Raw genomic sequence first — 23,287 nt, 5'->3', positions numbered from 1 at the left:
GGACGTGGGTCCATTTTCAGCGGAGGCCCGGGGAGAAAAGCTTCACAGTAAAATAAACAGACAGTAGTTACATTGGATTACATAGTGATTAACAATTTAACATAGAAATTACTTACAACATATTTACAGATGAAGAACATAGTACATCAGTAGACAACTAGAATCTTTATCTGTGAAGTACATAACAGGCAGTAACAAATGTAACAATGAGAAGTTCCTGCTGTATAATAAGTACTAGGCTTATGAGCATCTGAGCTTGCTATCATCAAGGTAGTTAGTGGAGGTGAAAGAAAGGTAGTAGTTGGATGGGGTGGATGATATTAGAGTGGGAGTTGCAAGGGCATAGCCAGCATGTTTTTAGGTGCGCTTTTAATAAAGTTTTGAAGTTGGTGCATGATGGTACGGAGGCAATTGTGGGTAGGAGTGAGTTCCATAATTTGGCTATGGCGCAAGAGAATAGTGCTTCACCAGCAGAGTTATTGGCTTTAGTGATCTGCAAGTGATTTTTGTTGCTGGATCTTAGTGGTCTGGTGGTGCGATAGGGTTGGAGTAGATTCTGGAGGGATGGGACATTTAGTGGATGGTTTACTAGTTTGTGGGCGAGTGAGAGTTGATACCACTGAAGGAGGTGAGGGAGTTCAAGCCAGCCCAGTTCAGCAAGTGAGAGACAGTGGTGACTACGGTAGGATGCCCCTGTGGCGAATTTTGCGATTTTGTTGTAGCAGGTCTCTAGCTTGTTTAGATTACATTGCCTTAGGTTGGTATATACTGGAGAGGCATAAAGTAGGGCGGAGATAAGGTGGGAATTTGCTATTGAAATCTTTGCTGCTTTGGTAAGAAATTGTTTATTTCTGTATAATGCTCCTAGTTTTTTGTGGACTTTTTTAATTTGCATGGATATGTGAATGTCAAATTTTAGTTTATTGTCTATTTCCACTCCTAGCAGTTTGGTGGGTTCAGTTGGGTATATAGTGGTGTTGTCTTTTGCTGTGATGTTAAAGTGAGAGTTGTTTTGAGTATGTTTGGTGGGTTGGAAGATGAGTAGTTTAGTTTTGTTTGGGTTGAGTATTAATTGGGCATCGGATAACCATGTTTCAACAGAGGAAAAGGCTTCCTGTGTGACTATTTGCAGTTTGGGTAGGGACTGGGCTGAGCAGATGATGGTAGAGTCATCTGCGTATTGGATGAGTGTGCCATGTTTGGTGGCAGAGGCTAGATTATTGGTATAAACAGAGAAAGTAGGGGTCCAAGGATGGATCCTTGGGGAACCCCTATGGAGACAGGTAGTTGGGGAGATATGTCATTCTGCCATACAATGGATTGTTGGCGGGCAGACAGGTAACTCTGAAACCAGTTGGTGACTGATTGTGAGAAGGATAGGTTATTGAGGACAGAGATAAGTTGTTTGTGTGGGACCATGTCAAATGCTTTAGATAGGTCTAGGAAAGTAGCAGAGGAGAGATAGCCATTGTTTTATGCTGAAGGATAGTGTTAGTAAAGGAGAGTAAGGCAGTGGTGGTGCTATGGTTTGGTCGGAAACCATGCTGAGTACTGGAAAGGAGGTTGTTAGTAAGGAGGTAGTGTGAGACCTGAGAGTGTATGCATCTCTCTAGTATTTTGGAGAGTGGAGAGAGAATAGCTATGGGGAGGTAATTGGTTAGTTCTGAAGAGGGTCCGCCTTTGTGGAGGGGAATTATATGTGAGACTTTCCACAATGTGGGAACGTAACTTTCTGACAGAGATCGGTTAATCAAGACGGATACTGGGTAGGCCAGAGCATCAGCTGCGATTTGTAGGTATTCACTTGGGAGGTTGTCTGCTGCTAATTTGGTGGGTTTAAGTTTAGTTAAGAGTTTTTTTATGTTGGAGGTAGGTACAGGAGAAAAGAGAAGGCAGTGGGAGATTACTAGTTGAAGGTGTGGGTTGGAGGAGGGGTTGTGTTGTTTAGCTAGTGATAGTATGGTTTCGTGAAGTGTGTGTTGAATGAGGTAGCAATATTTTCTGAGGAGTGAGGGATGTTAGGAGGAGGGTACTGACTTTACCTGGGTGGAGGATGGAGTTTATGGAGGACCAGAATTGTTTGGGGCTGTGTTGTGAGGAGTCTAGGGCAGACTAGTAGTATTGGAATTTGTCCCATTTTATTAGCTTTTGACTCTATTGCGTAGTTCTAGGAATTTCTGTCTAGCTGCGGGGTTTTGGTTTTGCGCCAGTGCTCCCAGGCTTTATCCCTGTTTTTCATTTCTGACTTAGTGGTTTTCTGTAGCCATGGGGAGGGTTGTGCTTTGGTTCTGGAAAATCTTATGGGGGCATGGTAATTAAGGATGTTCAGGAAGGTAGTATTAAAAGATTCAACTGCGTCATCTAGACTGAGGTACTTTAGAGCATGCCAGTTACATTCTTTGAGGGATGAGATGAATGTGAGTGGGTTAAAGTTTATTTTTACGTATTTGACGATAGATGACAGGTTTAGCTTGGTACAGGTATTTTTTGAGTAGGAATGTTGGGGAGTGATCACTGAGGCTATCTGATAAGCAGCCTGTTATATATGACTGGGGGTTCTTACTGACTAGTATCCAATCCAGGGTAGAGTGCTTGCTGGAGTTTTTATTTATCCTTGTTGGTGACTGGACTAGTTGTGTGAAGCCATGAAGGTGTACATGATGGATTGGATTGTTGCCAGAACAGGATTGCCAGTCAATATTGAAATCACCTAAGATGATAGTTTCTTGGGGGAGATGGTGGGTAGACCAGCTGAGGAGGTTTTATAGTGGAGGGATGTTTTGGCCAGGTGGGAAGTAGCATCCAATTATGTTGATGGTTTTGTTTCAGTTAATTTTGAGGTTGGTATATATTATTTCTTGATTGCCTATTTGTGGAGCTGATGATTTTAAGATCTGGATGTTTAGATGTTGTTTAAATATTATAGCTACACATCCTCCTTTTTTGTTTAGCTGGTCAACTCTTAGTATGCCGTAACCTGTAGGGAGTATTTGCTCACTGGTAATGTGAGGTTTTAGCCAGGTTTCTGTCAGGACGACTATATCTGGGGAGTATAAGTCTATGGTGGCATGGAGTTCATGGACTTTGTTGGATATACTTCTAATATTTAGGCTTAGTAGAAGGAAGTCACTTGGCTTTCTATTGGCTGTAATACAGGAGAAGTTGTGGTTTCTAGTCTGATTATGAGGATTGGGGTTGGAGATGGTAGGGCCAGGGTTGGGGTGGATGTCTCCACTTAGGGCTAGTTTTGATATGCATGAGATTATTAGTTTTCTCAGTTTTTGAATGTGTTTGTTTGTTTATAAGGGAAAGTTTATGATTGTTCTCTGTGGGTAATAGGTATGGTGGGAAGGTTACTATGTTAAGTTGTAGGGATGCTTTACGTTTGAGTAATATAGTTGGTAGAATATGTGGGGGGTGCATAGGGATGGTTCTTGAGCTGGTGGGAGGGGAGCTGAGTATGAGTGAGACATGGGTGGTGGTGTGAGTAGTAGTACAGTGGTAGTGGTTGAGTGGGGGAATGATGGAGCTTTGGTAGGATGCAAGATATGCAAGGAGAGTGCATGCAGTGAGCAAAGGAAAGGTATGCTTGTACATGTCAGTTGAGGAGGTGTGACAGTAGAGGGAATATGGAGGAGGTAGTGTTGGGTTAGCGCTGTGGTTGGCTATTGGAAAGATGGGAGGGGTTTGAGTGCAATAAAGGTGGGACCACTGGGGCGGGAGGAATAGGGGCAGGCGGGAGCGAGCGGTAGAGACCCTGTTAGGTTCTTGTATGAGGGCTGGAAACAATCACAAAGCAAGACAAGTATGTGTTAAGAACAATCACAATTGACCAAGGACTGCTCTGAAACTGTAAGTCTTGTCTTAATTTCTCAGGTGGAAAACCAGGATAACCTTGTATCAGTAGGCTACTGTGGTATAGTTTAAATAAACAAACACACAGTATTGATCAGTTATGGATACTATTTGCTAACAGAAGGGAATAAAAGAAAGTGGAAGATGTGTGTGGTGGGGTGGGGGCTGCTTACAGCCAAAGCACAGTGCTCTCCAGGGGAAAATGAAGATTGGCTCAAACAGTTAGACACATACTCAAAGTTAACTGTAGCTGTGTGCAGACAGTTCAGACCCGGACTGCACTTTTCTTATAGGAATGTTAAAGGTGGTACCGCAGTTGAATACTTAAGAGTGGTGTTAGGTCTAGAAAAGAAGAGTACAGAGAGGAGTAAGCACTTTTGAGATGGTAAATATATATTATAAAGATTATAAAAAACACACTGAGTAAATAGCTACCACATGCAGGACAATGTCCTGAACCACTACTTAGTATATGCAGATACTGAGCCAATTGGAAGAACATTAGAAAATAAAAACCCAGACAGTTATGCAGCCACAGATAAAAATATAGCGAGCAGCAATCTGTCATGTTCTCTAATGTGATTCTATCCACCAGTAACAGCACAAACTTATAGAAATAATTTAGACACTAGTATGAGCTGTCTACACACAACACTATTACATGAATAACATTAGTGAACAAGGTGCAGCTATGCAAATAGACCATACATACTATTATACTAGTAACAACTTGGTGCATGGCATAGTAACATCAGTAATAAAGCATAAAACATATTAGATGTCTAACACAATTCAACATAAACATATACAGTTGTAAAATGTCTAATACAATTCAACATAAATAGGCATTTACAGTTGTAAAACACTTACTGGAGAGAGACTGACACGGATATTAGCTTTTAAGACTCTGATGGAACTTTCTAGAAAACAACTATATTATTCTTGGGGGACAATTGTTTAGACAGACATCAGGGGTTGCTATGGGGGCTGCGTGTGCACCAGTGTTTGCAAACATAGTTCTGACACAATGGGAGTTGACTATAGTTTTCCCATCTGAAGATTGCAAACACTGCAAGTTTTACTGCAGATACCTATGACATCCTGATATTTTGGGAGGGTAACCAGGACCAGTTAAGAGAGTTTCTTCTCTTTCTCAACACAAATACTTCATTTTTATGTTTCACTTTGGACACTAACTTGGATACCATTAACTGTTTGGATATCCAGATTAGTAAGAACTGGGAGTCAAAGAATTTTACTTCATCTATAAATACATACTTGAACACCCTTTTACATTTTGAAAGTGGACATCCTCTACACCAAAAACGATCCCTTGTCAAGGGACAAGGGGTACGGCTCACTAGGATGGTTATTGAGTTGGATATATTTTATAATGAAAGGGATGTTTCATTGGGTATGTTGTTGAGAAGAGGGTACTCAAAAGAATTTGTAGTGCCAATTTTAGAAGAAGTCACCAGCAAGAGAATATCTGGTAATTTTTATCCATTGTTGGGTCTAGGTATAGAGAATGATCTACATAAGTCAGTAAACAACAATAACAATATTGTGACCAATGAGAATAACATTAACACCTACAATAATGCATTGATTATGACATGTAACCCCCAGTTCCCACATATTAGAGACATATTGATTACAAAATTGGTTCATCTTAAAAAATGACGAAAAAGTGGGAAGTAAGATAGGTGACAAGCCTTTAGTGGTGTACAAAAAGGACATATGTATCAAGAATTTATTGGAACAGAAAAAAGGAAGGGGGGAGACTCCCAAACAATGGATTGATGAGAAAGTGCGGACATTGTTCGCAATGCAAGTATATCTTGAAAGGTGACAAGGTTGACATTCCACAATATGGAACAATCAGGTTTTGTTATAAAAGTAATTGTGGAACCAAAAATGTGGTGTATATTGCAGTGTGCCAGATGTGTCATAGATACTACATAGGAAAAACAAAAAAATACCCTTAGGATGCGGATTCATCAGCATATGTATGGCATTAATAGAGTCAACATCAACAATGCATTGGCTAAACATCTTAATAAGTTTCCAGAACATAATTTCAAATTTACAGTACTTGAACATGGAGAAGTTAATGAGAGAGGGGGGACCCAGCAAACTGTTTCTTGATTACAAAGAGTTGATGTGGCAACTTAAGGTTAATGCTACAAGTCCCCCTGGGTTGAACAAGGTTGTATCCCTTGCAAGGTATTTAAAGCTTAAATCTGATTTTCATGTGTGAAATTACAATAGTTAAATATTTTTAATGTTATATATTTTTAATGCTGTTTTTTGGAGTTTTTATGAACAACATGTATTGTATGCTAGTTAGGTAAAATGGTTTATTTTTTTATATATAGTACTGCTTTAACTACTAGCTTTTTTAATTGATTAATTGGGGTGTATTTTGTATGTAAATTGATTAAGTAAGGTTATTTAAAGAGCTTGCTTACTACTTTGTGTTATTCTGAAGAAGTCAAATTTAACTTGTTCACAAAATTGTCTCAGCTCGGAGTTCATCTCGTACATTCTTTGTTTACTGGGTTTATTGTTTTTAGCATGTTTTGAGTTTTCATATTTAAAAAAAAAATTCCCTACAGAGTACACTGTCATAAATATGATGGTATGATGGTGGTGGTGGGGAGGGTGACTGCTGGGACACAGGATCTGAATTGCCTAGTTACAGTTATTAAGGTTAATTCTGTTGGCTGCCAAAAAAAAAAAAAAAACAACAATTGCTAGAAAATGGAAAACAAAATCTAAACCAACTGTATTTGAAGTACTGAATTTTGTAAAGAGATAACAGAACTGGAAGAGAGATCTTTAGAAAAGAGAAAGAGCAAATTACATAGAAATAAATAGAATTCATGGGAATAGTACATGCAAAATAATGTTCATGGTGAAGAGTGGGCTTTAAAGGAAGGCAGGTATTGAGTGATTTATGTAATGCTGGACTGAAAGTTGTTATAGAGAAAGAAAACTTGTATTGAATAATGTTAGTAAATGGGAAACAATGTTGATATTTGTTTTCTTTTCTGTTAATGTATATGTGCCTTTGTCTTAAGTGATATTTTAATAAAGGTGTTTAAAAAACAAAAAGAAGTAAGGAACTGAGTAGAACATGATTTTGAAACGGCAAAGATATTGAATAAATTCTGCTGTTCATTTTTACAACGGAGGGAGATGAGATGACATATTCTGACTGAAAGAGCTGAACCAAATTTTTTCACAAGCCAAGGGGTCACAGAAGAACTTCTTAAAGCAAAAGTTATAAGACACTGACACTGAATGGCATCACACCTCTCAACTGTCCCTGATTTTGACTTAAATGTTAGCTTTGTCCCTCTTAATCCCTCCTAAAACTAGTGACGTTTGGAGGAAAGGTGGTGAATTACACTTAAAGAATAATGACAATAATTAAGAGTTATAGACTTCTTTTACTTCAGTAAATGTGTATTAATTCATATGCTCAGATTCTGTCAATGTTTCATGTTAATAGCACTAATATTTTAAAAGTGTCCCTGATTCTCTTGAAATCTGTCCCCGATTGGTTGAGAGGTCTGAATGGCATTCACCTGAGTGGTCTAAAGAAATCAAGGGTTAAACTAAGGAAATTATTTATGAATGTTTTAAAGAAATCATGGGAACAGACTTGAGTCTCTTCTCAAAATGGAGACAGAAAAACTACAGATCAGATCCCCTGACCTCCCTTGTAAGAAATGTAACACATTCTGAAGTAAAGACTAGTTACATACCGGAGAGATATTGTAGTGCAAGACAGTAGGCAACATGGATTCATAGTGCATAGAACAATGAGTGATAATCCAACTGAATTCTTTGCCCATATGACTAAAGTAAGAATCCAAGGTGGGGGTGCATGTGGATTACCGAATTAGTGAATTAGTTCCAAAGTAATTTTCTGATATTTAGGAAAAATTCTACATGCTTTCTGTTGTTTGAAGGAGGTCCAGTGTGAAAGCATCTGGGAATCTTTGACATAGTGTACAGCTCCATGTCACAGTGTATCGCTTTAAGTCATAGTGCACAGCACCATTTCATTGTGCACAGCTCCAAGTCATAGTGCACAGCACCATTTCATTGTGCACAGCTCCAAGTCATAGTGCTCAGCACCATTTCATTGTGCACAGCTCCAAGTCATAGTGCACAGCACCATTTCATTGTGCACAGCTCCAAGTCATAGTGCACAGCACCATTTCATTGTGCACAGCTCCAAGTCATAGTGCATAGCTTCAGGGTAAGCACACGCCCTTAAGTCATTGTGCATAGCTCCAGTTATAGCATACAGCTCAAAGCCATAGTATACACCCCATTTCATAGTCCACATCTCCAAGTCATAGTGCATAGCTTCAGGTTAGAGCACACAACACCCACACTAAGTTTCCAAATTTCCTGCATTACTTAGACTTAAGCAAGGAATCTGACATGATCCTTCACAAAAGATTAATGCAATGTCAAGACAGTAACTTGGATAAAACATTGCCAGCTTAGATGAAGGCAATGATGATAACTGAGTCAGTAGAAGGGAAAAGGGGGAGATAACAGTGGGGTCATGCAATGATCAGTACCAGGAAGGACTAATATTATTTAATGTCTGCCTAAGTGGCATTATTGAGAAGCTAGAAGGAATAGCATGCCTCTTCGTAGATGACAATGAAATCTGCTACAGGTGAGTTTAAGGGTCAGCATGGAGGGATCCAGCTGAATGTGACAGGACTTGTGGACTTATCTAATACAGGACACATTAGCCAAAGAGAAATAGTGTCCTAATACATGACACATTAGCCAAAGAGAAATAGTGTCCTAATACATGACACATTAGCCAAAGAGAAATAGTGTCCTAATACATGACACATTAGCCAAAGAGAAATAGTGTCCTAATACATGACACATCAGCCAAAGAGAAATAGTGTCCTAATACATGACACATTAGCCAAAGAGATATAGTGTCCCTTGGAAGGCAAAATCCTGGAAAACAGCACATGGACGAGAATGTAACTTACAATGATAAATGTAGAAAGAGACCTTTGTAAGAAGGGTGTTAGAAAAGCTAGAGGTCTCCTTTGACTTACAGAAGGAGACCAGTGGTAGGAAAAAGGGATGTTCCTTCCTGTATAGTCAAATGGTGAAACCGAACTCTAACTACTGTGTGCTGACTTTATCTCTGCCAGGACTTTAAATATGAAGCTATTCAGAAGAGGACCGCCCAAATGACATAAAACCTGCACTAAGAGCTTCACAAAAAAGGTTACGGGAACTGAACATACAGAGCCTTGAGGAAGGAAAAGATGGAAAGGGAGAGGAGACAGTGACGTTCAAATGTCTTAAGAAATCCAGGAAGTGAAAAGGGCAAGATCTTTCAGGAAATAAACTTCACAGGAAAGAAGGGGACACATTTTGAAAACATAAGAACTATTGTGTGGATGAATGCATGGGACAAATTCAAAAGTTGGTAAATTCACTAGTAGTGGGAAAATCCATGCTGGCACAACACTGATGTAAAAGTTGTAATGAACAGGAGAAGTAAAATGAATACATATTAGATTACAGTACCAATGTATTTGTGAGTAAGGGGAGACTAGGTGGATTCAAGTGGCCTACATACTGAAAATCACTAGAAAATAAAGATGATGCAATTGTCATTTTTGATATACTGTTTCACTGTAGCTTTCCTTACCTGGATAAAGAATAAAGCAAATGTGGCAATACCACACCAGCTGTGCAGGGAGTACATGTCTGTGATATTACTCTTCCTGTGAAACTCAAATACTGCTACTAAACCTATAAAAATAAAAATAAAATCAGTTGCCTTCAGTCCACAGACAGAATTGCAGTATACAAATAGCTGACTTGTGTTGCACACTCTTTTGTATTATCCTACCACAGACATATATCTTCATATACTGATATGACTGGGGCTTAACTGTCGCAGTACACAAATAAAGTACACACTGATCCATAGTTTAAGTCCCAATTATCTTGATTCATACCCACTATATCCCCAAATCACATCACAAACTGTTTCTATTAGAAATAGCACTGTGTTTTTTTTTTTCTTGGTAAGGTAAAGTCACTTAACTGGAAGATCCTACACAAAAATGAGAATGTGATGAATTAAAACATATAGTGTCATATATAAATAAGACATTTCTGTTCAGTAGAATGAGATATATATACATTTTTTAAACTAAGACATATTTTTTATTGTAGAAGCCTGCCACTGTATTCCTTGCATGCAAGTAAATAGTTGTCAGTCATAGCCTCATTTAACTAGAAGCAATAAGACTAACCCCCTTTCCCAGGATATGAAGCTCACCTAATAGCTAAGAAAAACAACTTGACTTAGTCATGCCAACTATCCGGTATTTTTCTGGACTATCTAGAAATCAGAATGATTCTCTGGTAGTCTGGAAAGCACTGTACAAACTCTGGTACTTTGTGTAGAAGCATGGACAAATGGCTGGAGTTTGTTAAAAAGCAACCTCTGTCTTTTTTTTTTTTCACAAAAAGTAATACTAAAGCAATGCAGTGGAATCTGAGATACTCCACAACAAAGAAAAAAAAGAGTAGTGCTATGTAAACACTAACAACTGGATAAAACCTTGAGGCAGTAGTGAAATAGAACTATAAACTAATGAAACACCTCTATTATCCCAATAAGGATGCGCTAATAGTGATGTTTTATTAGTAATGCTATGTAGATTAGGCATGTGAAAATGGACTAAAAGGGATGTTTTGCCATAATGGTGCATGTATTTATGTCATAACATGGGTGTAGTTGTAGGCGGGGATGGGTTGGGTCTGGGAGGAGTCATGGCAGAACAGGGTGTGGCTTCTGTCTGGTTTTCAGCATTGCAAAAGTGGTAACCCTAGTTTGACTTTCTTAGAGTTCATTAATGCTTAGCAAACAGATGGCAAATGTTTCTTGTAACCATTTAGCCTTGACAGAAAGTTAGGTCTGCTGAAAAGGAACATATTAATGTGCCAAAAGCAAACCACTCCTATATGACTTTTTGCCTGGTTACTCCTTATAGCCTTGGAAGTGTGTTTATGTGTAATCAAAAACTGAGAAAGCTTTGAACTTTGTATGAAGTAATCTTTTCTCTAAATTTAAGATATAAAAAGAATAGCGTCTTGAGTATACAGTGGAATATTTCAGTATGTTGTAAGATTTCAGTATCAATACTTTGAAATAAAATGTGTTTGCATCCAGAATCTTTGACTATCTTTGTTTGGGAACAACAGCTGCATTATATTGTTTATTAACAGATTAACCTTTGCAGCTGATGCTGTGCTAACCTCTTGCTGAGATTTATTTATTCTTTTCTATCACTGAAGACTGCAGCAGGGAAATCTCTCACAACTTGGGAACCCATTCCAGTAAGTGCTTTTAACTTACATTTTTTGTCTTAGAGTTCCTTTAGGTATTAAGTGATATAAATGCAGCTTTGGATTGTATGCACATTTTATTGACATGCAGACTGCATTTATCTTTAGGTTTATGTGCACAATTGTGAAAAGTTTCTTTTAAGCATAAGCCTCATGTATTAACCAGGAGGGTCCCAGTTTACAGGCTGGATTGGGTTTCAGTCATAAATGTATGGCAGGGAGGGGCCCTGTAGTCACTGGTTTTGTATGGATGATAGTTTGTATGTCTTAGTATGACTGAGTACATTTTAACAAAAAAAAAAAAAAAGGAACAGTAGAGTTAGACGTTAACCTTTAACATTTTGTATTATTATGGATGTCAGGCTGTAAGATTACTGAGCCTTCTTTTGGTTCTCCAGCTCATTATATGTAGCATACTTATGGGCTAAATTCTTGTTAGTACTTAGCACATAGGCATAAACTAACTAAATCAAACTTCCTGACAATGGTACTTTTGATAAAACTGAAATACTGCATCTACAAACTAAGAACAGAAAGCTAATAAAATTAAATCTGATCAATGGAGTAGCTATTATGATTGCTATATTAAAACATTTTAACAGACATAAAGAATGTACTGTAAAGCGGTTAAAAGATGATAAATTGTTGCAGCAAGTGAAAGAACTTAAAATATAGTTAAAGCATGTAATACAATTCCAAGTGCTCTTCTGTATCCAGCCATTTCAAATGAACATGCTGCAGTGGGAAGGGAGTCCTCGGGGAAAGATGATCAGCTTCCCTTCTTCCCACATCAAAGGAATGAACAGGTTCCCTACTCATCTCAACAAGACAAAGGTCAGACTGTTACTCCATTGAAACATTTATATATACGTTACTCCTGCACCCCCACACAACATCAGTTTAGCTCAACTGGAACCTTTTAGCGCTGTCTCTTCCACCAATTTGTCCTCTCAGTCAGACTACAGGGAGGTAGAATATTGAACAAGACAGGCTGACAGGCAGGAAGAGCAGATGGATTAATCTTTATACTCTCTCAGAGAAGTACCAGCCCTGGATGGTAGCATGCCACCTTTCCATAGACCTTGGACATTAACTTGCATACCATCTTGGGCTACTTACTGTATTTTTTGTAGTAGATTTATGTTCAGCTTTCTTTTCTATTCCTATTCATTGAGAGAGCCAGTATTTATTTTCCTTTACATATGGGGGAATTCAATATATGTGGCAGTGACTACCACAAGGGTTTGTTGACAGTCCCTCAGTCTTATCACAAATCTTAAAGTAGGATCTTAAAGAAATCTGATTTCCATGTGAATTTGTATTGGTGCAGTATGTAGATTATTTATTTATAGCTTCAGATACATTAACCCATTGCCAGCAGGATACTATATATCTGTTAACTGAATGAGCAAAGAAGGGACGTAAAGTATCAAAAGAAAAAAATTCAGTTATGGTCACCTAAAATAAAGTACTTAGGGCACTTAATTTCATATGGGAAGAGACATCTCCTGCCTTCACATGTTGAAGCTATTGTAAGAGCACCTTGTCCTGTCACACAAAACCAGCTATGAGTTTTTCTAGCTTTGGCTGGATACTGTAGGCAGTGCATACCAAATTATGGAGAAATTGCTAGACCTTTAACTGACATGGTTAAACAAGGCACATTAGTGCCGTTGCCCTAGAAAGAAAAGGAAGAAAGTGCTTTTACTTTGTTAAAACAAACCCTGTCTACAGCCCCAGTGGTAGGACTCCCACGTTATAAGAAACCGTTTACTTTGTTAAAACAAACCCTGTCTACAGCCCCAGTGGTAGGACTCCCACGTTATAAGAAACCGTTTACTTTGTTAAAACAAACCCTGTCTACAGCCCCAGTGCTAGGACTCCCACATTATAAGAAACTGTTTACTTTGTTAAAACAAACCCTGTCTACAGCCCCAGTGGTAGGACTCCTACATTATAAGAAACCGTTTACTTTGTTAAAACAAACCCTGTCTACAGCCCCAGTGCTAGGACTCCCACATTATAAGAAACTGTTTACTTTGTTAAAACAAACCCTGTCTACAGCCCCAGTGGTAGGACTCCCACGTTATAAGAAACCGTTTACTTTGTTAAAACAAACCCTGTCTACAGCCCCAGTGCTAGGACTCCCATGTTATAAGAAACCGTTTACTCTGTTAAAAGAAACCCTTTCTACAGCCCCAGTGCTAGGACTCCCAGATTATAAGAAACCGTTTACATTGTTCTGTCATGGAAAAGGGAGTTATGCTGCAGGGGTGCTAGTTCAAAAATTTGGTGATATATTTAGACCTATTGCACATTACAGTTCATTGTTAGACCTGGTGGCTAAAGGATTCCTGGGCTGCCTGCAGGTGGTAGTAGCAGCTGAACTCCAGGAAGGCTGTGCCAAGACACCAGAGTGTTATTCAGTGTGAATAAATTATTTAATATAAGATTGGTGGCATCTTTTTCACTTGCTTTGTAGTCTGGTGGGTAGTAGCAGCTGCACTGATGGTAGAACAATCTGCAGCATTGGTCCTAGGACACAGACTTACAGTTGCAGCCCCCATGCGGTATCTGCACTATTGTTAAAATCTAAAATGCAGCATCTCACAGCCGCTAGCCTGACAAAGTATGAGCTGCTGGTGAGTTCAACGCCTTTGATCACTATTGAGCAATGCCAGGTATTGAACCCAGCAGTCCTTCTGCCCATGACAGCAGATGGTGAACTGCATGACTGTATAATTGTGACTAACCATATGCTTTCTCCTAGACATGATTTGAAAAATACTCCAATGGACAACAAAGAAGTGTAACTGCTTATGGACGGATCATGCAAAAGACGCAAAAATGAAAACCATACAGCAGGCCCAACTGTTTCTATATAGGCTGAAATTATTTTTCAGAAGGGATTACAAGGGGTTACTTCTTCACAAGCTGCTGAATTGATTGCATAAACAAAAGCTTGTAAATTAGCTAACAGTGAGACTTTGGGAAATTGTGAAGACAAAGAGGATTTCTAACATCAGTAAGTACTGAGATAAAAAAACTGGAAAGTTTGTAAAGAATTTATTTCATGCTCTGTTCACACAAAAGGAGATACTTTTATTGTAAAATGTAATCGATTAGCAGATTATGCAGCCAAACAAGCTGCTGGTTTAAATGTTACTAGATATTTTGATTTTGCAAGCCACATCTGCAAAAAATAATAATTTTTGTGATTTCAATAATTTGATTGCTTTGCAAAATAGAGCTAAAGAGACACAGAAAAAGAGATGGATCAATGCTGGTTGCAAAAGATTAAATAACTTATGGGTGCATCCTGATGGAAAAATAGTAGCAGCTTTAGCTATACTACTCTGGTTGGTAAGGGTATATCACCTGCTGAATCACATTGGTAAGCATGGACTTCTTAATTTTATTCAGCGTGAATGGTTTGCCCCTTTTTCTCAGTCTGTAATTAGCCATTATGTAAATAATTGTGAGATCTGTTTGTCACATAAGCAAGTGCGTAAAGTGTTTAAAATTTCTTTGCAATTACATTGTCCTTACCATCCACAGTCATCTGGTCTTATTGAAAGGTCTAACCAGACTCATAAAATTAAAATTACCAAAATTTGCAGTAAAACAGGTCTGAAATGGCCAGATGCTTTGCATCTAGCTTTAATGAGTATGCGGAGGAACTGTGAATGCTACTCGTAAACTAAGCCTGCATGAAATTCTTATGGGCCATATCGTGAGAATGCCACCTTCAACAGCAGTCAGAAACTGTCAACTTATTTTTACTGATGAAGCTTTACTGAACTATTGTCCATAATTCATTTCTCTGTTGCAGAATTTCCACAAAAGAGTCAAGGAGGCTATCCCATTTCCATGTGCTGACCCTTGTCATACTCTACATCCAGGTAACTGGGTCTATGAAAAAGTATTCCAGAGCATACTTGTCCTGTTAACAACTCATACTGCAGTAAAGTGTGCCAGAATACCGAATTGGGTCCACTCTTCGCATTGCAAGAAAACCTGATTGACATCTCCCGAGTCTAGAGAAAATGGTGTCACAACATCTCCTGATGATATCACTTAGTCTCCTGCTTCTGTTGCTTCCAATCGACATGAGAGAAAACCTGTTTCTTCAAATACTCCACCAATATGCCAGTGACTTAAATGTTTCCAGCTACTGGATATATGGACTTGTTTCTCATAATGTTAAAGGGGGCATTGCAATGCTTTCTGTATCTGTGCAACAGATTTATTTAGAGAAGCAAATTGCACTGGAAAAGCAAATCTGGTGTAACATTACAGACTGGACTAAAAAGGCATCTTGCCAACTGGTTGCATCAAAACAAGGTGATACTTGTTATTCCTGAAAAGAAACTGTGCGAGTCAGTTACAGCATCTGCAGACACCCATAATGAGACCTTACTGATGGATCTTGGATGAAAGAGATATAACTGGGTTAAAGGCATGGAAATGTTGAACAATTATTATTGCATCTGTGGAGACCCTGGTCTGGTTGTTAGGTGGGACAAATGAAACCAGCTAATTTTCATTCTTTTTCTGTACCTTCTGGAAGACTATGAAATAAAAGGGCCATACACCCTGCTGAACAAGTTGCAGCATTCATTTCTCCACAGTATGGTCTACTGCGAACTATGCATGAAGTGAATCAGCTGTCATTTACAACAGCTGAAATGGCTAATAAGACTTTGGAACACATTCACATGGCAAATATAGAACTGACTGAAGTTCAAGACACAGTTTTGCAGAACTGAACAGCTCTTGATTACGCACTTGTCTCAAAGGGCAGAGTTTGCCATTTCATTGGAAAATGGTGTTGCACGTTTGTTTCAGACTTTCATAATGAACACGAAAAGGTGGCTGACTTTATGGAACAATTGGCTATTAATAGGACTAAAACTAAGTCTGGCTGGACCTTGTTTGGATGGGTGGTTGGGTAATACATTTGGAAATGTTGGTACCAGCATAATGCAAAGTATAATTACTTTTATTGTAACTGCTTTTTATTGCTCTTATATACTCTGTTGTTAAAAACTTATTGTTAGAAAAAGTGCACATGCAATGACTGTTACATCTGAACAAAAATATCCTAGGGCTTATATGTTTGGCAAAGACATGGCTAAAAAAAATCTGGGATTGTGATGCTTTATAGCATCAGTGGGAGGAACTGACACTGATATGCTATTTTTATGTCTATTGATGCTTATATTTTTATATACAACTAGCTTAAGGTACAGTTTCATTTATGCATTTCACATATTAGCTAAGCAAAACAACTTGACTTTGTTAGAGTTCATTAGAGCTTAGCAAACAGATGGCAGATGTCTCTTGTAATCATTTAGCCTTCAGAAAAAGTTAAGGCTGCTAAAAAGGAACACATTAACATACCAAAAGCAAAGTACTCCTGTATAACTTTTCATCTGGTTTCTTCTTACAGCCTTGGAAGTGTGCTTATGTGTAACCAGAAACTGAGAAAGCTTTGAACTTTGTATGAATTAATCTTTTTTTTTGTAAATTTAAGATATAAAAGGAATAGTATTTTGAGTATACAGAGGAATATTTCAATATGTTGCAAGATTCCGTCTCGCTACTTTGAAATAATGTGTTTGCATCCGGCATCTTTGAGTGTCTGTGTTTGGATTAACAGCTGCATTACATTGTTTATTAATGGATTACCCTTTACAGCAAAAAACATTTTTTAAAAGAGGGAACCCCCACTTCAACTCATGAGGATGATTTTGCCTTTCACACCTTCTTATTTTATTATTCTCATGCAGAAGTGTCTTCATCTCAGAAAAAGAGCAACCACTTACAAATGATGCAACATCTGTATCGCTCCTTCTTTCATGCATACCAGCCTCAGAGCACACAGAAAGTGAAGGCATGTGAGTAGTATGATCTCTATCCAGATTTGTGTGGAGCATGCAACATAACATAATAAACTGCCGCCCCCGAACTGTTTTGCTTGAGCAATTGTGTTTTGAGTATTCAATGCATTGTAATCTGAACTCTTGTGTTGAGTTTAATTTGCAAATTTCTTCTTTCAGTTTAAAGCTGACAAAAATAGTATTTCCCAACATACAAAAAGACATGCTTATGAGGATACACAAATCATACATGGAAATAATGTCTGGTTCTCTACCTCCTCCCCCAACATCTTGGTAAAAAATAAATTATTTCTATTATGTAGTTCATGTTTGTTTCACACAAAAACACACTGTAGTCACAGAGAAGCATTCCAACACACTATTCCTGTAAATCCAGATTAATAACTGTTTAAACTAAGTAAATGACAACAGAGTTATCACTTTCCTTCGTACACAGTTCTCCTCCTTAGCAGCTATATCCAGTTTATTGGTGCACCTCAGATGTTTCATTGTGATAAAAAAATTATGGTTACAATAATGTATCTACAGCTCTCTCTTGGCTAACTATAAGTTGTTGTTTGTCTTTTCAGCTTTTCCCGGTTAGGGGTCGCCACAGCGGAACTCCGGTTCGCTAATGATTGGCAGTAGATTTTTATGGTGCCAAGTTGCCAGCCCGATGCCCATCCTTCAACGAAGGTATGCCCATTCACACATGTCTTTCGGAGGCCACTTGACCGTGGGGAGGACATGCAGACTCCACACAGAAGGCACTCCAGCCGAGAATCGAACAGGAGAACCTCTTGCTGTGAGGCAACAACACTACCGCTGTACCATTCCGGCTCTTGGCTAACTATAAGTGACAAAGACAAAAACTGATGGAAAGAAAGGTGAAAATCTGGGACAGATTTTTAACTCTAATGAAGTTAGAAAGCTGTTAGAATGTATCTTTCTGAAGGATATGAAGTATAAAACTCAAATGACTGTCATTACTTAGTGACTGCAATCCTTAACGATTTGTGAGATAGCCACAAATTCTATGAGTGCCAGACCAACCACATGAGGCAAAATCAGAGATGCTCTGTGGAATTAGGGACATCTAAGAGGTAGGCCTCACTGGGTCACACAAAATCTGTAACTGCCACACTGCTATATTTTAAAGAGGTTCAGACAAAATATTTATAAAAAATATTTATTTATTTATTTCCATTTGTTGAGCAGGAATAATCCTACTGAGCTAAAAGCCCAATTTCATGGAGGCACATTGAAAATATCTTCATGGGTATACAACAGTGGTAACAAAAATCAACTCGGCTTAGACATTTTGAATGCATACGCACAACAATTATAAAATTAGTTGATAAGCTGATTTTTTTAAACAGAATGGTACATATCACTGCAATGCAGACTGCTGTTTGATATGAATACACTCACCTTCAACAAATCCTCCAATCTAAGCATATTAGACAGCCTCAAAAGCAGCATTACTTTTGCTGTACTGCCCATAAGCCCTGACCCAGGCTTGGCAACATGGCTTTTGAATGTGATTGGACCATCAGGATCTGCTGGCGTGGAACTGAGCCTCGTAGTCCAGTTGTGTTTCAGGAATCACACTGCCAAGCTAAGAAAAGTAATTTGGTGCAGGGATGGAGTTTACAAATAGAAGGTTCTGTAAAAAAATGGTGCAGCTGAGAGGTAAGTACTAATGAGCATTCTTAGCCTCTCTGGTAAATCTAACAGTGAGTTGTTCTGCTACAAGAGATCAGACTGAAAGAGAGAGAAAATACAAAGCTGCTGCAATTTTACTAAGGCAGTGACTGCAGTACAAAGGTAAACAAGAAACTACATGAGATAACTAAATATTTCTGTTTGACTTCAAGCGACATCACTGGAGAGGACATATTCATATAACTTCTATCTCAGTGAATTAAAGAGACAGTCAACTAATCATAATTCAGTAGGATAATCTGTAAAGTTTGTCAGAATCACAATTTCTCAACTACTGCATTTAGCACCAGCTCCATACAATGTAGTGATAATTTGACAACAGCACAGATGACCTGAGTTTGAAGAGCAGCTCGGACACATGTAGGAACTGGCAGGCAAGGAAGGGAGTGAGGTAACTCTTGCTCTTGCTTGGGCCACAGTTGGTGAGACCACTAGGTGTTGCACCCATGGAAATCAGTCCTAGCAAGCACATGCTGTGAAAAGTGCAGTCACACTGCAAGCTGATTTTGATTTAGTATGCAGAGACTTGCTATCCCCAGAGACATAATATATTGGAGCTTTGAAGAATATGCTGTGTAAAGGGAAGATGGTCCTCTGCAGGGGGAGAAGCAGTGAGGTTTGTCAACCATGGCTTCCCCGGCAGACCAGAACTGGATCCCCATTGGAATGACACCAAAAACTCAGCCAATTATTGAAATTAATAATTTTGTGTTTATAGTGTGGCATCATTCTAGGTGAGGGCATATGCTGCTCAAGGCTAGGGACATACCTGCCTGGGACACATACTCAGAGAGCTTGACCAAATCTATCTTCCTATAATCCAGTGAGGTACATCTCAGGTCATTCACACCAACATGAACTATGACAGAGTCATAACGGTACTTGTTTCTTAGAGACCTGAGTGCATGCATGATTTGGCAAATCCTGACACCGGACATGCAGCTGACTGTGACTTTCTCCTTGTCCAACCTGGTCCATGTGCCTCACTATTGAGTCTCCACTGACAAGAAAACTGGGTTTTTGAGTGTTATGCCTTACAGGCTTGGTGGGTGAGACACTGGTGTTGCTATGTGTCAATCTTTTGGGGATTCAGTGATTGCTCCTATTTTCCAAACATCTGAAAACCAAAGGAGGCAGTGTAGCAGACTTGTGTTTTGGTGGTCTCTGGTGTTTGGTAAGTTTTTTTGAGAAAACCTCTGCGTATGTGGATTTACGTGTTTGATGCATACAATGTATATGAGTAGTGGTACTATGTGAATATGTAGTGGTGGGTGAGTTGGCAACCTTCTCCATGTTATTGTTTTGAGTGAGAGAGAGCATAGATTCTAGATTCTTGGTGTAAATACATCTCTCGCACTCTGTACTAGACACTGCTATTAGTAGAGGGCTGTCTGTGTACATGACGCAATTGCTACACTGCTTCAAGAGACCCAAGTCAACAATGTTGGCAGGAGAAACAAGGGTAGTCCAACTGTCCATAATGCTAGGTTGAAGACAAGGGCTAACTTTTCAGAAATTATCACAGAGGAGCTTGGTGAATGGATATTTCTGCCTGGGATTTAAAGGAAAAATTTTGAATTTAACTGGCCAGCTTTGGCACACAATTGTGTGGTGCTGCTCGACACACAAACAAGCAAAAACCTGCTCAGATGCAGGGCCTAAATACCAGAAGCTACAATTTGACAAAAACTGTAACAAAATTCAAAAAAAACAATGAGGATGGTTATTCCAAGTACTAGACTGGCCTCCCTTTACCAGTCAGATGCCAGTCAAACACAATTCTCTCACAAAAGTGCAAATAGGACCCTTCCAATTCAAGATGGCCTGGAAAACGTGGTCAGAACAAACAAACCATTATAAACAGTTCCAGAATCAGCAGGCCTGGATCTGGACTATGCTACAGCTCATTAGAATGCCTTGCTACTAAAGCTTTGACTTGACATTGTCTCCTTATGTGTTCACTCAGCTCCTTCTCATTCGAAATATTTTGGCTGATAGAAAATTAGAAAGTTGGAAAATGCATATCTTATTCTTACAGTGGTGGTACAGAGTGATAAAGTCCTGACTACAGAGTGGGAGACCAGGAGTTTGGTGAGCGGCTTGAGTGTTTGATCCCATCCTTTGATGCTCAGTTACATTTTCACTGTTGATCTCTTTGGATGTCAGGGACCCATGGGGAGTGTTACCAGCAAGAGGGCTGAGCTTTAGCTAAGTCATATTCAGAGATGTGCACCATATATTGTGAGCCCTGTACATGCCATCCTCATCGCTTGAATGGGAAGAGTACCCAAGGGGCAGGGATTAGTCTTTAAAGGAGAAAACATTCTCTCTGCAGTTATATGATGCTGCTCCAGGGTGCATCAAGCTCCTGACTGGCCTTGAATATGGCTCGAAGTTAGTCCACGGGTAGCTAAGGAGGGCTTGGTAGATTCAGTGGATGAGAAGAGGTCCCGAGAGCAGCTGATGGTCAGTTGTGTAGGAGACAGAAAAAGTCTTATCCTTATGTTACTCTTTAGATAATTCTTTGCTGATACAACCTTGTTTTGGCAGCAAATTATACACTGTTAAATGCTACAACTGCCATGCCTTCAGGACTTATTAAAATTACAAAATGGCAGGGTTTCTTTCTGGTTTGAAGTAACTCACACTGACAGTTTGGTGGATCTGTAATTAATTAATTAATTGCAACATATCAGTAACGATATATTACTAGTTTTAAAAATCTTATTTAACAAAATGAAACACTTTATTTTGTGGTGTGAGGAAATGGCTAGGCATTATATTTTTCTTTTCTGTGGTTCACTATTTTTAATATTTGATCAGTTACTTTGGCCTTTGCCTTTTGTATTCTTCAGTCAGTCTATTTGTCTGACTTGACTGCTTGTCTAAGAGTTTATCTCCCTATAGGGATTCATATTACAGCAAACCATGTTTTAAGAGATATGCAACATCTCAGGTCTCCTGAGAGCAACACTACTCCTGCTTAGAATTGGGATTTTATGATTGCAAAGCTGAATTTGGACTCATCTGAATCAAACTCTGACTTGGTTTTAACATTTCTTTCATGGTAAAATTGCAGACATGAACATATTAATAGCTAAAATAGTTTCTGATCTTTCTTTGAATCAAATTATTCAGATAACAGTTTTCTTCCCAAAGTAAGATAATGGGGATGAGAGCATTTTCTATGCACTGGATGTTTACAGACAACTTACATATTTTACACAAATGATTAAGGATATAAAGTTAACTGATTAACTGTTTGTCTTAGGGAAAAAAGGCTGAAGAATTCTGTGAATTCTATGCACGTCTTTCTGTTTATCTTGCTGTTAGTTGCATTTACATGCATACACACCACATTATATTAACTCTTAGAATGAACAGCTACGTTTAGATACTGGATTGTACTTGTGTCTTTCGGCTTTTCCCGGTTAGGGGTCGCCACAGCGGAACTCCCATCCGCCAATGATTAGCAGTAGATTTTTACGTACTGGCTTGCCGGGCCTAATGCACAACCTTCAACGAAGGAATGCCCATTCACGCATGTCGCCACACAGAAGACGCTCTAACTGAGAATCGAACGGGCAACGTCTAACTGTGAGGCGACAACGCTACCGCAGCACCACCACCGCAGTAACAGATACTGGATTGTACTAAGTACAATAAATACATGGAGGCAAACTGCTTTAGTTAGTATGACATTTCTGTTACATTTGACTTTTGGTTCTACAAACAGGCAACACATATGCTGTCAGCTCTCTATAGCAAATTCCCCAAGTCTGTTTATACAGTTACATTTATACCAGAAGGTATTTTTCTCAAAGTCTGATGTAATATAGTTCTTCACCTTGTATAACAGTTTTCCTTTGTTCCCTTGTCCTTGGTTCTTTGTAATTTGATGATCCATGGAAACAGTCTTGCATCATCTGAAATGTGGTGTTCCAGCACTATCTGAAACTTGATGTTACATTTCTTTACTTCATGGATGTCCTTGCAGCTGCCATCTACTTAGTTATTACAGACTTTGTTTCTCAATAACATACTCCTTCACACGGATGCCAAAATCTTAACTATGCTATGCCAGCACATTTACTACTACTTATTTTTTAGCATTTTACACTATTTCTAAATTAACCCTTTATATTTCATATCATTCTTGCAGCTTTTATTCAAGCTAATAATCATGCTAGCAGTAGTTTGAAAGACAGTATATACTATATAGAACAGCGTATTCTTTCAAAGGCACTTAGTCCATTTGACATCACTTTTGTCATTCGTACATTTTCAAATAGTTAGGAACTTGAATTTCGTTTTTACGATAACTATAACAAAACTCTGACAGGAGTTATTATGCTGCACTAGGGCATTTTTCAGTGTAGTTTTTTTGTTTTTGAAATGAT

The 23,287-nt window shown here is 38.7% G+C and overlaps 1 protein-coding gene across 3 annotated transcripts in view; it reads right to left on the bottom strand.

Annotated features, from left to right (window-relative positions):
- LOC122788204 (transmembrane ascorbate-dependent reductase CYB561) overlaps positions 1–23,287 on the bottom strand; it is a 197,404-nt gene that overhangs the window by 52,224 nt on the left and 121,893 nt on the right. For all 3 annotated transcript variants that reach the window (XM_044055210.1, XR_006362618.1, XR_006362619.1), the window contains exon 4: positions 9,569–9,672. In XM_044055210.1, the coding sequence (XP_043911145.1) occupies positions 9,569–9,672 (104 nt within the window). The remainder of the gene's footprint in view (positions 1–9,568; positions 9,673–23,287) is intronic.

This window comes from Protopterus annectens, chromosome 13.part0 (assembly GCF_019279795.1).
Source record: "Protopterus annectens isolate FY-2018-M chromosome 13.part0, PAN1.0, whole genome shotgun sequence".
NCBI lineage: Eukaryota > Metazoa > Chordata > Ceratodontiformes > Protopteridae > Protopterus > Protopterus annectens.
Note: the sequence above shows the minus strand (reverse complement) of the source record. Positions and strands in the feature narration are given on the sequence as shown.